Source organism: Schistocerca cancellata, chromosome 2 (genome assembly GCF_023864275.1).
Source record: "Schistocerca cancellata isolate TAMUIC-IGC-003103 chromosome 2, iqSchCanc2.1, whole genome shotgun sequence".
In the NCBI taxonomy this organism is placed as follows: domain Eukaryota; kingdom Metazoa; phylum Arthropoda; class Insecta; order Orthoptera; family Acrididae; genus Schistocerca; species Schistocerca cancellata.
Genome location: NC_064627.1, coordinates 418,281,494 through 418,295,566, shown reverse-complemented (window position 1 = coordinate 418,295,566; position 14,073 = coordinate 418,281,494). Strand labels below are relative to the sequence as shown.

General features: G+C 40.3%; 1 protein-coding gene across 1 annotated transcript in view; it reads left to right on the top strand.

Annotated features, from left to right (window-relative positions):
• The first annotated feature begins 786 nt into the window (after nt 1–786).
• Nucleotides 787–14,073, top strand: part of LOC126161863 (26S proteasome regulatory subunit 7) — a 48,454-nt gene continuing 35,167 nt past the window's right edge. Inside the window, exons 1-3 of the mRNA XM_049917980.1 lie at nt 787–939; nt 1,773–1,810; nt 13,586–13,759. Coding sequence (XP_049773937.1) covers nt 867–939; nt 1,773–1,810; nt 13,586–13,759 — 285 coding nt within the window. The 5' untranslated portion in view covers nt 787–866. The remainder of the gene's footprint in view (nt 940–1,772; nt 1,811–13,585; nt 13,760–14,073) is intronic.

The following is a 14,073-nucleotide window of genomic DNA, read 5'->3' as shown; positions in this document are numbered from 1 at the left end:
TTGTAAGGGAGTAAATAGGGCCTTGTTATCTTGTCCATTATTTTTTCTTACATAACTGATAATGTCAGAAACAACTGAATTTCTCTGTTTCAACATAACATTTTCACTTAAAATGTTGTTTAATGATAATTGTTCATCAACTTATGTGCTTATTTATGCACAGTGTAAGTGTAAGCTCTGTCCTTTTATTTTGAAACATAAGTAATTTTCCGCTTTCAGATATCTGATCTACTGCTATAATACGAGTGAATGAGGCGAAAGTAGGTTAACTTCCGATGCTACTGGGTGACGACACCGTCCAAACCAAGGAGTTGCGAGAAACCTTGACAACGATGTGGCCTGTGACAAAGCCACCATTTGAAAGGCTTTATGGAACGTTTTCACGTGACGTGACAGGAAGTGTGAACTGGCCTTACGGCAGCGCCACATTTAATTAATTCATTCTCTTCCCAGAAGTTAGCGTAGTACACAATACGTCAACACAACGTGAAATGTTTGTTGCCAGCTTCGGAGTTGGTGACGATGCGAATACACGTAGTGAAACTTTTGCCGCTGCTGTAGATGGAGACACGAGCAACGAACGTAGATACAGACATGTTGCGGACTTAGTCGGGAACATTACTGCGAAAAGAAAAATGTTTCTAAACTCAGTGTATATGCGGTTTGCATGCGCAAATAACGGCAACGGAAAAACCAAGTCCACTACATTTTAGCGCGGCGGAAGTGCTCTACCGTGTGCCTTACCATGTATTAGGAACTTTGCACATTTCCGCTTTTGACATATAGCATCTTTGAGTGTAACTGTGTGTATTGGAATTGGCTTGTCATTTTGTTGTGTTTGTTGAGGTTAGAATTAAACAGCGATAATGCCAGATTTTCTTGGAGATGATATGCGAAAGGTGAAGAAAGAGGAAAAAGAAGAAGAGAAAGAGATTAAAGGTTCGTGTAGCTTTCATACGTTGGGTGTAATGTAATACATGGACGATTGTCAGTAAGATTTCTCTCTTTCTGTGTTGATGTTCCGTGACATTTTGAAGCAGTGTGAAGTTAATGAAAAATCCGTGATCAGTTTGTGTGCGCTTGGTTTTCGTTCAGTTTATAATGTTAAGAGTTTGCTCATCTTGTTTCTGATCATTTTTTATAAGCGCTGTGCGTAAAAATACCGAAAAAGGTTTTACAAGAAAGGCTGCAAGCCTAGAGGCTTAGATTTTGAGAAGTTGGGCTCTTTACTGACTATATATGCTGCTTTACCATAGGTTATACACTTTCTTAAGTGGTAGCCTTTACCCTGCTTTTAAGATTAATAAGGCCATTCAAGACAACAGGAGCCACGAGATGTGGGTAGAAAATGAATAGTAGTTAATTATTTTTCGTGTTATTAAGCCAACTTGTTTCAGGGATGTGTAAATTTAGGAATTGTACTTTGGGTATACACGAATGTGATAATGCATCTGTTGAGACACTGACCACATGTCCAAGAGAATGGCAGCTCATGCTCTGTCCAGCCATTCTGATTTTAGGTTTCTGCAGTTCCAATAAATGCCAGGATGGTTCCTTCAGCAAGACCATTGCTTTGACCACCTGTCCTGTCTTCATTAAGTGTGTGTGTGTGTTATGGTGTGACTTATGCCTTTGTATGTATTATGCTGACAAATTATACGTCATTTTCAAATGATTGTTGACTGAATAAATTATGAATATTAAATATTAAAGAATATAAAATACGAAAGATTGCATTAGACTTGTAACTATAGAAAAGTCTTCCGTTGCAGCTCTGGATGAAGGTGATATAGCACTTCTGAAGACATATGTAAGTACAAAAAGACCGGATTACAAAAAAATTTTTGTCATAAAATTTGGTTATATATGAGCCAGTTATATAAAATTCTGATTTGTAGCTACCTAATTATTATAAGTAGCACCATTTTACAAGTCATGCAGTTGAAAAACCTGCCTTACACAAGTTTATTTTGACAGGGAGTTGTACGTCAATAAGACACTTGATATTTGCTGAAGCTTATAGTGCAAACTTTCCCGTTGGTATCTGATGTGTGTGTTGTGATTGTTATGAGTCATCAGAGTAAATAAAGTCTCAGAATAACAATACATTACAGCTGTTATTCAATATGCTAGTTATTCACGAATTACCTCTACATATGGTTTCTGAGGGCTGAGTGCGATTGTGAGACGGGGGGGGGGGGGGGGGGGGGGGCGAGATATTAGAGACTAATACCATGAGAATTGTGAAACTCATGGTTGTTTTTTGAGCATGTTCCCATCAACATAATTCAGAGAGGCAACTGTTTAGGTGGAGGATCCAGATGACACAGAATCTGAAGCAGCCATTGGAGCAGAGTACCTTACATTCAGCAGCGAGTCCTTTGCTGTGTGGTCAACTCTGATCTGTTTGGTGGTGGCCAGTCATTAGTATGGATAGTTTGTGGGCAGTCATGCCTACGTAAAAAATACTATGTAGAAGATACAAATTTAGACACCCACCCCCATACAAAACCATGAAAAAAACCGACATCACAAAACTCCCCAAATACCACTAAACACAAAATCATCTGGTATCGGACACTTCCCTTGACCTATATAGCTCAACAGCAGCACCCGATCCCATAAATTAGGAGCAAACACTTCCCTTGGCCTATATAGCTCAAAAACATCTCCTGATACCAATAGCAACATACACAGCCTCACATTTGGATCGAACACTTCCCTTGACCTGCACTCTTTATTTTATCCGTCATATCCATTCCTGAACAAAAACAACAACCGATTAATTTTACTAAAATTACCACACGACGTACAGCGAACAACACTAAATTAACCTTCACACAGAATCGTTAACTCACTGAAACAAATTCCACTGCAAACACAGCCGACACTCTAACAATTCTGGATAATGAGCAAAAGCAAACTGAGCCCATTACACCAAACGAAAACCCAGAACATACCACTAGAGAGCACAACAAACCACAACATGTAATCTACAAACATGCCACACTCACAAACCAAACTCCACGCCGTCATAACGTCACACACGACAACACCCTTACGTCACGGGTCAAAGCCGATGCATGGGATCGGACACTTCTGTCGACCCCCTGCATCCTACACAGGGATATGATCCATGTGCCAAGGAGATTGGCGTAGTGGCATTCATATGCAATAGGAGTTTTTTGTAGATTGAGTGGGTGGCAGAATACCACTTTTCTGGTACAAACTGTATGTATGTCAGATGATAAACTAGTGGACTGTTTGGAGGGTAATGTGTATCTGTGAAGGCTTTAAGACGACCTTCACTATATTGGGCAAGGGATTGTCCGGCACTTCAAAAGTGCTGTCCATGGATAGCCAGACAATATGAGAGGGATGTTTTAGTATGGAGATATTGTAGCCATCAAAATTGAGGTACTGTTCATAGTTAGTGGGCTGGATATGGACAAATTTACATAGAGCCATCAGAGAAATGGTCAACATCAAATAGGTGTCATATTTGGGTGGGGAGGACCATGTGAAGCAGGTAGGAGAGATATACATAAATAAACTTACAGGCAGAATGAGCAGCTACATACAGCTATTTGCTGATGATGCTTTGATGTATAGGAAGTTGTTGTCATTGACTGTAGGAGGATACAAGGTGATGTGGATGTAGTTTGTGTGACGAATGGCAGCTTACTCTAACTGTATAAAAATGTATCTTAATGCAGATAAGTAGGATAAACAATCTTGTAATTTTCACGTACAGTACTAGTAGTGTACTGCTTGACATCAGTTAAATATCTAGACATAATGTTGCAAAGTGATATGAAATGGGACATAGTGCTGGTAGTAGGGAAGGTTGAATGGTTGACTTCAGTTTGACAGAATTTTAAGAAAGTGTGGTGCACGTGTAAAGTCAATGGAAGTGTCAGATTCCACCTGTCTGCTCTGACCCATGGCATAATGATGTTGTGGTGTGTGATATCACTATGGCACAGTTTTTTTGAGTTGGTTGTGTTTGTAGATGTCTTGTTGTATTTGATCATGTCCTCTGGTGGTGGATGTGGACATGCTGAGTTAAACGTGTGGTATTGGGTTCATTTGGGTTTTCGTTGTCATCGTGTTAATGTGGGTTGTGGAGGTGTTTTCGGTGGGTTCTTGTTTATGTGTTTCATGTTTTTGTGAGGTCTGATTAGTTTGATGTTTTTGTGAGGTTTGATTAGTTTGATGTCTGTTGTGGGGAAAGAATACTAATTTTTTATTTGGTTTTTTGCTAGGTATGGATATGACAGTGATGTTCATGAGGTTTGGTTCCACTGTTTGGAGTTGTGGGTGTTGATATTTTTTTTTTGTTTTAGGATGGTGCAGAGTGTGTGTGTGTGTGTTTTTTTTTTGTGGTATATTTAGCTTGTCACTGCTCTAAACCCTGAATTTTCCGCCATTGTCCTGTTAGTTTTGATTATTTCTGGCGTGAGACATTATTGTGTATGTAGTGATGGCACTGTCATTTTCAATACACTGGAAGCAGCAGTTTCTGCCATGTTTATGTTGTGGTTCAAAGCTACAGGTGGAATCGGATGCTTCTGCAATGTTCAATATAGAACACTAGTGTGATCCATTTTTGAATACTGCTCAAGTGTACTGCATCATGAACACACATTCACCTCCAGTTATAGAGAATTTTGGTGCCTTTTTTACTCTTAACTCTTTGTATATCATTCTTGCATAACTAAGTTCTGTTTCAATAATGAGGTCAATTCAATCCTTACTTTGTGTTGCTTAATGTTATAGATAGCGTTGATTAATATTAGTCTTCCACAACTGTCTTCTGGTATCGATTCCCTAAGCAATCTACACTTTTTAGCACTCAGCTGTATGCAAACCTGAAGGTATAGCAGCAAACAGTGACACCAAAGCCGAAAAATTCTCACTTGCTCTGATTCACTTAGTGCCTGCTAACCACTGCAGCGGATGTATCCAACAGACAAAATTATCCTGTTACGACAGGACAAATTGCCCGTCCTTGAACAGCAGGAGAAGTGGGTAGCATTCTGCAAGGTTCTAAGAGATGTAACAATTCGGGATAGTGAAATAAACTAGCAGCTAAGGAGGCCTGCAGGGAATCCATTGTGACAGTGCACAGTTTACCTGCAGGCTATCATCGTACCACTGAGTCAGAAAGCCGTGTAACTGTTGGATGATGAGTGGCAAGGAATTTGGGATAAAACTTACATACTGGACTCCACATGCATTTTTTGTAGTTTATGTGCACAGATGGGCATAAAAATAGTAGTCAGATATCAATTCATTATCAGGTCTCCGGAATTTACAACTCAGTTTTATTTTGTGTAATGAAAAGTGTGTCAAATATTGTGCAGCTTAGGCACTAGACTACACTACAAATCATTCTGTTACCCTTTTTCATATTCATTGGCTTCACCGACTCTCAACCAGATTCACCTTCCAACCAGATTCACCTTCCAACTGAACCTAACCAGAGTGAGAGACAGCAAGCTGCAGTTGGTGGAACCAGCTGCAGTGTCTGATGCCTGTTGCATACAAATCACCACATGCCATGTTTCAAGAGTGCACTACAGATGCATTGCATGTGTGATTTCCCCCCCCCCCCCCCCCCCCCCCCACACACACACACATATTGATGACTGTGACCCACAAACCTCCATCTAAAGACATTGGACTGCAGTTCAGACAGACAAAGTTTTAAAAGCTTTGCAACACTCTACTCACCATTACCTAAAACAGAAGTCAGTTGCCCACTTACGTCTGCTGCTGCCATCTGATCAGAATATAAAATGCACTCTAAAGACGGCATATGATGATTGTCATGCAACAGGTATCACACTTGAAAGACCCTCCCCATGAGTGTAAAGGCATGCGGTAATTGACAGTACCCTATTTGAAGACATGAAGATTACTTTACCCCATCGGAGTGACTCGTACGAATTCTGTCACAGCCACATATTTGGCTTCACAAAGTTTTGTGTAGGTTTGTGTGTAAGGCCACTAGTCTATGCAAAAGAACTTCAAGGGAAATATTATATATTTTATTCCAGTACAGGGTTACTCTTAGGAATTCTGACGGTAGCAGGGGTAAAATACAGGGAGGGAGGGCTATTTACAACTTGTACAGATAGGAGACACAGTTACTAGTCGAGGAACATGAAAGGGAAGCAGCAGTTGAGAAGGCAGTGAAGCAGGGTTGTACCCAGTCCCTGGTGTTATTAAATCTGTACATTGATGAAGCAATAAAGGAAACCAAAGAAAAATGTGGAGTAGGAATTGAAGTTCAGGGGGAAGAAATAAAAACTTTGAGGTTTGCTGATGACATTGTAATTCTGTCAGAGACAGCAAATGGCTTGGAAGATCAGTTGAAGGGAATGGACAGTGTCTTGGAAGGAGGATATAAGGTGAACACCAACAAAAGCAAAACAAGGGCAAGGTAATGTAGTTGAATTAAATCATGTGATGCTGAGGGAATTAGATTAGGAAATTACACTTAAAAGAATTAAAAGCGGTTTGCTATTTGGGCAGCAGAACAATGGCTGAAGTAGAGGATATAAAATGTAGACTAGCAGTGGCAAGAAAAATGTTTCTGAAAAAGAGAGATTTAACATCATATACAGATTTAGGAGTTAGGAAGCCTTTTCTGAAAGTACGGGATGCATCAAAAAGAATCATCTGATTAAAAAAGGTCACTACTATTATGCTATTTGAGATGTGTGCGTGAACAACGTACTGTTGAAAAGAGCAAATTATTCAGTTTTAAATGGTTCCTAGTAGGTAGCAGCAGTGTGCACCCACTTCAGTTCTAGCAAAACTGGTGTCGGGACAACAGAAAGCATTTTGTGTTCTACATTTTGTGCTGTGCTGGTCGGAAATAGCTGTACAGCGTGACTTTCGTACTCCATATGGTGTGGATCATCGGCACAGAGCATTAGACGATGGGATGAACAATTCAGAGAAACAGGTTGTTTGTGTAAAGGCAAATCGCTGGACCATCTCAGAGTGTCTGACACAGACATCGCAGCTTGATAGCTCAATGTGCCCATGATGTCCAACAGGTGTGTGTTGCGTCGACATTTACATGTGGTACCATACAAAATTCAGTTACTGCAAGCTCTTCGTGAAGGTGACAAACAATAATATGTGGAGTTTTGTAATTTTGTTCTTGGCTTACTTTTTAGTCACGAGGCAACATTCAATTTAAATGGAAAGATGAACTGTTATAATGTGAAACATTATGGAACAACCACATGAAGTTGTACAACATGAGACTCTCCAAAATTTAATGTGTTTTGTGCAGTTCCACAGGAAAAGGTGTGGGGTCCATTGTTCTCTGCCGAGAACACTGTTACAGGAAGCACATATCTCGATATGCTTGAGAACTTTCTTTTCTCACAGTTGGAGACTGATTCGAATGACTTCATTTACCAACAGGATGGGGCACCGCCACACTCCCATCTGGAAGTGTGGAAATTTTTAAATTAAAGGATTAGTGACCAAATGATTCAGCCTTCCATTACTGGCCTCCAAGGTCACTGGACCTGAGTGTATGTGATTATTTCTTGTGGGGGGGTTATAAAAGACTCAGTGTATGTGCCTACATTACCTACAACAGTGAATGAACTGAGACATCGCATAACAGCAGGTGTGGAAGCTGTAACTTAAGACATGCTTGCTGCAGTGTGGGAACAGTTCAAATACCACATTGACATATGTCGTACATCTCAAGGAGGACATATTGAACACTTATGAAAAGGTATGAAAAAAAGAAAACTTTGAGTTTCCTGTTCATTAAAAAACAAAATTCATTGTATGTATGTTAGTTTCAGAAATATAGATGTGCCAAATCAGAGATTCTTTTTGGTACACCCTTTATTTGTATGGAGTGTAAATGTGTGTGGAAGTAAAACATAGCTTAGACAGAAGAAAATGAAAGCTTTTGAAATATGGTGCTACAGATGAATGCTGAAGATTAGATGAGATAGATCACATAACTAATGAAGAGGTGGTGATGTTACAGAAGTGTCAGATTCCACCCGTCTGCTTTGACCTAAGACGTCATCAGTATGGCAGAAACGGCTACTTCCATTGTATACAAAATGATGACAATGATGTCACTACATAAACATGCAACAAATGTGAACAAAAATAAAATGACAAAAAAATGAAACTAATTGTCAACTGCGGAAAATTGGGGATTTATGGCATGGACAAGCTAAATATACAACAATTACAAAACACTGCACCACCCCAAAACAAATAATATAAAAAAATTAAATTTCAGCATTCCGCTACACCAACAAAATCGCAGGAATGGGAAGTATACTGAAACGCAACTACCAATACCAAAAAGCAAACACTTACAACCCCAAAAAGTGGAGTCGGATATTTACCTTGAACATAGCTTGGCCACAGATATACCAAAAAACTGACACCTACATCTACATGGCTACTCTCCAATTCACACTTAAGTGCCTGGCAGAGGGCTCATCGAACCATTTTCATACTACTTCTCTACCATTCCACTCTCGTATGGCACGTAGGAAAAAGGAACACCTTCCCGTTCGAGCTCTGATTTCTCTATTTTATTGTTATGATCATTTATCCCTATGTAGGTGGGTGTCAACAAAATATTTTCACATTCGGAAGAGAAAGTTGGTGATTGAAATTTCGTAAATAGATCTCGCCGCAAAGAAAACTGCCTTTGTTTCAGTGACTGCCACCCCAACTAGCATATCATATCAGTGATACTCTCATCCCTCTTGTGCGAAACGAGCTTCTTTTCTTTGCACTTTTTCGATGTTCTCCGTCAATCCTACGTGGTAAGGATCCCACACCGCGCAGCAATATTCCAGCAGAGGACGGACAAGTGTAATGTAGGCTGTCTCTTTAATGGGTTTGTCGCATATTCTAAGTGTTCTGCCAACAAAGCGCAGTCTTTGTTTCACCTTCCCCACAATATTATCTATGTGGTCTTTCCAATTTAAGTTGCTCGTAATTGTAATTCCTAGGTATTTAGTTGAATTGACAGCCCTTAGATTCGTTTGTTTAGTGCCAATTGCCACTTTTTGCACTGTACAGAAATTCTCTCTCGATAATTTTGTAATTGGAGTTGATCATCATCTTTTACTAGACGGTAAATTACAGCATCAACTGCAAACAATCTGAAGGGTGGGGGCTGCTCCGATTATCACCTAGATCATTTACGTAAATCAGTAACAGCAGAGGGCCTATGACACTACCTTGCAGAACGCCAGATATCACTTCTTTTCTACTCGATGATTTACCGTATATCACTATGAGCTGTGACCTCTCTGAGAGGAAATCGTGAATCCAGTCACACAACTGAGATGATACTCCATATGCACGCAATTTGATTAATAGCTGCTTCTGAGGAACGGTATCAAAAGCCTTCTGGAAATCTAGGAATATGGAATTGATCTGAGGTCCCCTGTCAACAGCACTCATTACTTCATGGGAATAAAGAGCTAGCTGTGTTGTACAAGAATGATATTTTCTGAATCCGTGTTGGTTATGTATCAATAAGTCATATTCTTCAAGGTGATTCATAATGTTTGAATGCAGTATTTGCTCCAGAATCCTACTGCAAATTGTCAGTGATATGGGTCTGTAATTCAATGGGTTAGTCCTATTTCCTTTCTTGAATATCAGTGTGACCTGTGATACTTTCCCGTCTTTAGGAACAGACCTTTCATTAAGTGAGCAGTTGTATATGATTGCCAAGAAAGGTGCTATTGTGTCTGGAACATGATTGGTATACCATCTGGACTGGAAGACTTGCCTTTCTTAAGTGATTTTAGTTGTTTCACAACACCTAAGATATCTACTTTTATGTCACTCATGCTAACAGCTGTTCTGGTTTCGAATTCTGGAATATTACTTCATCTTCTTTCATGAAGGAATTACGGAAAACTGTATTTAGTAACTCCGCTTTAGTGAAACCATCATCCATAACATTTCCATCGCTATCACGCAGTGACGGTATTGACTGTTCTTTGCCGCTGGTGTACTTTACATATGACCAGAATCTCTTTGGGTTTTCTACCATATTTTGAGAAAATATTTCATTGTGGAAACTATTAAAAGCATCTCGCATTGACGTCCGCACTAAATTTCGAGCTTCTGTAAAACATAGCCAGTCTTGGGATTTTGCGTTCTTCTGAATTTGGCATGCTTTTCTCATTGCTTCTGCAACATTGTTCTGGCGTGTTTTGTGTACCATGGTGGATCAGTCCTGTCTCTCATTAACTTAATGCAGTATGAATCTACCTATTGCTGTCGATACTGTATCTTTGAATTTGAGCCTTATCTGGTCTACACTTACATAACTAGCTTGCAAGGAATGGAGACTCACTCTTAGGAAGGCATCAAGCGAATTTTATCTGCTGTTTTAAATAGATATATTTTGCGTTTATTTTTAGTTGTTTCGGTTGATATGGTTTTAAGCCTCGCTACAATGACCTTGTGTTCATTAATACCTGTATCCGTTATGATGCTCTCTATTAAATAAGGATTATTTGTGGCTGAGAGGTCAAGTGTGTTTTCGCAACCATTTACAATTCGTGTGGGCTCATGAGCTAATTGTTCAAAGTAATTCTCAGAGAAAGTATTTAGTACAATTTCGGAAGATGTTTTCTGTCTTCCACCAGCTTTGAACACGTATTTTCGCCAACAAATCGAGGGTAGATTGAAATCTCCACCAATTATAAATGTATGAGTGGGGTACTTATTTGTAATGAGTTTAAAGTTTTCTTTGAACCGTTCAGCTATTATATCATCTGAGTCGGGGTTTAGTAGAAGGAGCCAATTATTATTTTGGTACGGCTGTCAAGTTTAACCTCTTCCCGTAGTAATTTGCAGGAACTATCTATTTCAACTTCGCTACAAGATAAACTACTACCAACAGACACAAACACATCACTGCCTAATTTATTTAATCTATCCTTTCTGAACACTGTTTGCACCTCTGTAAAAATTTTGGCAAATTTTATCTCCGGCTTTAGTCAGGTTTCCTGTCCTGTAACGATTTCAGCTTCAGTACTTCCTTGCAGCGCTTGAAGCTCTGGTATTTTTCCAACACAGCTACGACTATTTACAACTACAATACCGACTGTTGCTTTGTCGATTCTTGTCGTTTCTTTGCCCTGTACCCTTTGAGACTGGAGCCCTTTTTGATCTTACCCGAGACTGTCTAACCTAAAAAAAACCGCCCAGTCCACACCACACAGCCCCTGCTACCTGTGTAGCCACCTCCTGTGTGTAGTGGGCACCTGACCTATTTAGTGGAACCCGAAACCCCACCACCCTATGGCGCAAGTTGAGGAATCTGCAGCCTACATGGTCGCAGAACCATCTGAGCCTCTGATTCACTCTCCACTCAGCTCTGTACCAGAGGTCCGCAATCGGTTCTGTCGATGATGCTGCAGATGGTGAGTTCCGCCTTCATCTCACTAACAAGACTGGTAGTCTTCACCAACTCAGATAGCCGCCGGATACCAGAGAGAATCTCTTCCGATCCATAGCGACACATGTCATTAGTGCCGACATGAGCCACCACTTGCAGGTGGCTGCATCCTGTCCCCTTCATGGCATCCGGAAGGACCCTTTCCACATCTTGGATGACTCCCCGGTATGCACATGGGAGTGCACATTGGCTTTCTTCCTGTCCTTACCTGCCATATCCCTAAGGGGCTCCATCACACGCCTAACATTGGAGCTCCCAATGACAAGCAATCCCACTCTCTGCGCTTGTGTGGACCTCTCAGGAAAGACCGGCCACTGCTGCAATAGGCGAGGCCGCCCTTGCTGGCTCAAAAGCAGTTTGAGCAGTGGGCGGTACCTCAAGCCAGTTACGGAGGTGTTAGGGTACAGCCTTGCGGTCAGCACCAACTTTCGCCTTCCGGCCACGGATTCGTGACCCCGCCACGTTTCGCCAGTCACCATCAGGCAAGTGACGACTGGCAGGGACGTCCGAATCAGAGGGTGCAGTGGCTTCAGAGATCCCAGGCAAATTCTACATGTTCCAGAGGTGCCAAAGCGCTCGCCTTGGGTGTCCCAATGTCACTGTGGCCTAGGGCAACAGCCTGGAGCCTGTAGACCACGACCAACACAGCTTCCAGCTGTTTACGGACAGTGGCCAATTCCCCTTGAAACCGTACACAACAAGCACAGTCCCTATCCATCACTAATATTTTTTTCCCTCTCTTTTTATCTCATAAGCCATTCAAAACAGATGACTGACAACTACACGAATTTACACTGTACGGGTACTAAAACGCGATGCTACAACTTTCAAATACTATAATACGCCCGAGATTTGTGAATTAAACTATGCAAGTACCCAAAAACACACAAAGAAATTAAGAATTAAACTATAATACAAATAAGTGAGCTAAGAGTGCGACTTGCTGCTGGCTGCTGCTTATCAAATGGCGGCAGGGAGCTACAACCTCGAAAAGTGGAACCAAAAAACCAACTACTCAAAAACCCAGTACCCCACATTCACTACATCAATTAAAACACAATCGACGCACCATAAATATACAACACACAAAACATCACAGTTACTAGAGTAAAACCAAAACAAAAATTACTTACCAACAAAAGCCTCTGACAATAACATCTAGGTTGGCCACCACATGCATGCACGCTCTCAGGCCGACGTCAAATGCACATGTCTCGGATCTGAGCCGCCGGAACTATCATCGACGTCATATTGTTGTCACCTAAATTATTAACCAATAAGACCAAACATCTGCAGAAACTGTATGACAGACATCATATCATCTCACATCTCAGAATGTAATGATACACTTATGAGCTTCACTGTCATATCCATACCCAACAAGAAAGCAATTAAAAAAAAATTAACTTCTTTCCGCATAGCAAATACCAAACTAATCAGACCTAACAAAAATGCCAAACACCCAAACAAGGAAAAACCCTACTACCTCACTCAGTACTTCCATAACCCACATTACCGCGCCAACTACTAAACTCGAAACAATATTAGTACAATGACAACCAAAACTCCAACTAACTCAATACCACACATTAAACTCGACATGTCCACACCCGCTACCAGAGGGCACCATCAAATAAAACACATCTACAAATACAACCAATTCAGAAACTCTGTGCCATAGTGACACCACACACCACAGTATCATTTTGTCGCGGTTCAAAAAAGACAGATGGAATCAGAGATAAAAGAAATTTGTGGCACAACCTGACCAGAAGAAGGGATCTGTTGATAGGGCACAATCTGAGGTATCAAAGGGCCACCAATTTCGTACTGGAGGGAAGTATGAAGGGCAAAAATCATAGAGGAATACTAAGAGATGAATATAGTAAGCAGATTCAGAAGGCTGTAGGTTACAGTAGTTATTCTGAGATGAAGAGGCTTGTACAAGACAGTTTTCCTCCATTTTGATCTGCTTAAAATTATTCTTGCATTGATTTTTTGTCAGCAAAGGCTTACCGGTTGTTATTTGTCTGAGAAATTTGCTGAATCCTTTTTTTTATTTTTTTTTTATTTTTTTTTTTATTTCAGGGCCAGGGACAGTATACAAAAACTATAAAAGCAGTAGAAGATGATATCCAGACCATAATTAAACGTGTTAATGAGCTGACAGGAATAAAAGAATCTGACACTGGTTTAGCAGCTCCAGCATTATGGGACTTGGCAGCTGATAAACAGACGTTGCAGAATGAACAGCCATTGCAGGTGTGTGAATTGCTTTTAAGCTCTAAATCTACATTTGTAACTGAGTTCTGGGATTGAAGTATATTTCATACCATGTTCCACATTCTTTTTCATAGTGTTTTGTTGTTTGATTTGTCTCATTTTTACTTGTTTCCTTCACTTGCATTTCTTAAAATGTTTAGGAACAAGTGGATTATTTTATTCTCAGAAGTGGATACTTGGTCAGAAATTTTTAGGTGGTTATTGTGAGATGCTGTTTGAAACCAGGAATTGATTGTGTATGAAGTGTGATTAGCAGTAGTGAAAAGTTCATTTGTGCATAGTAAGTTATGAAT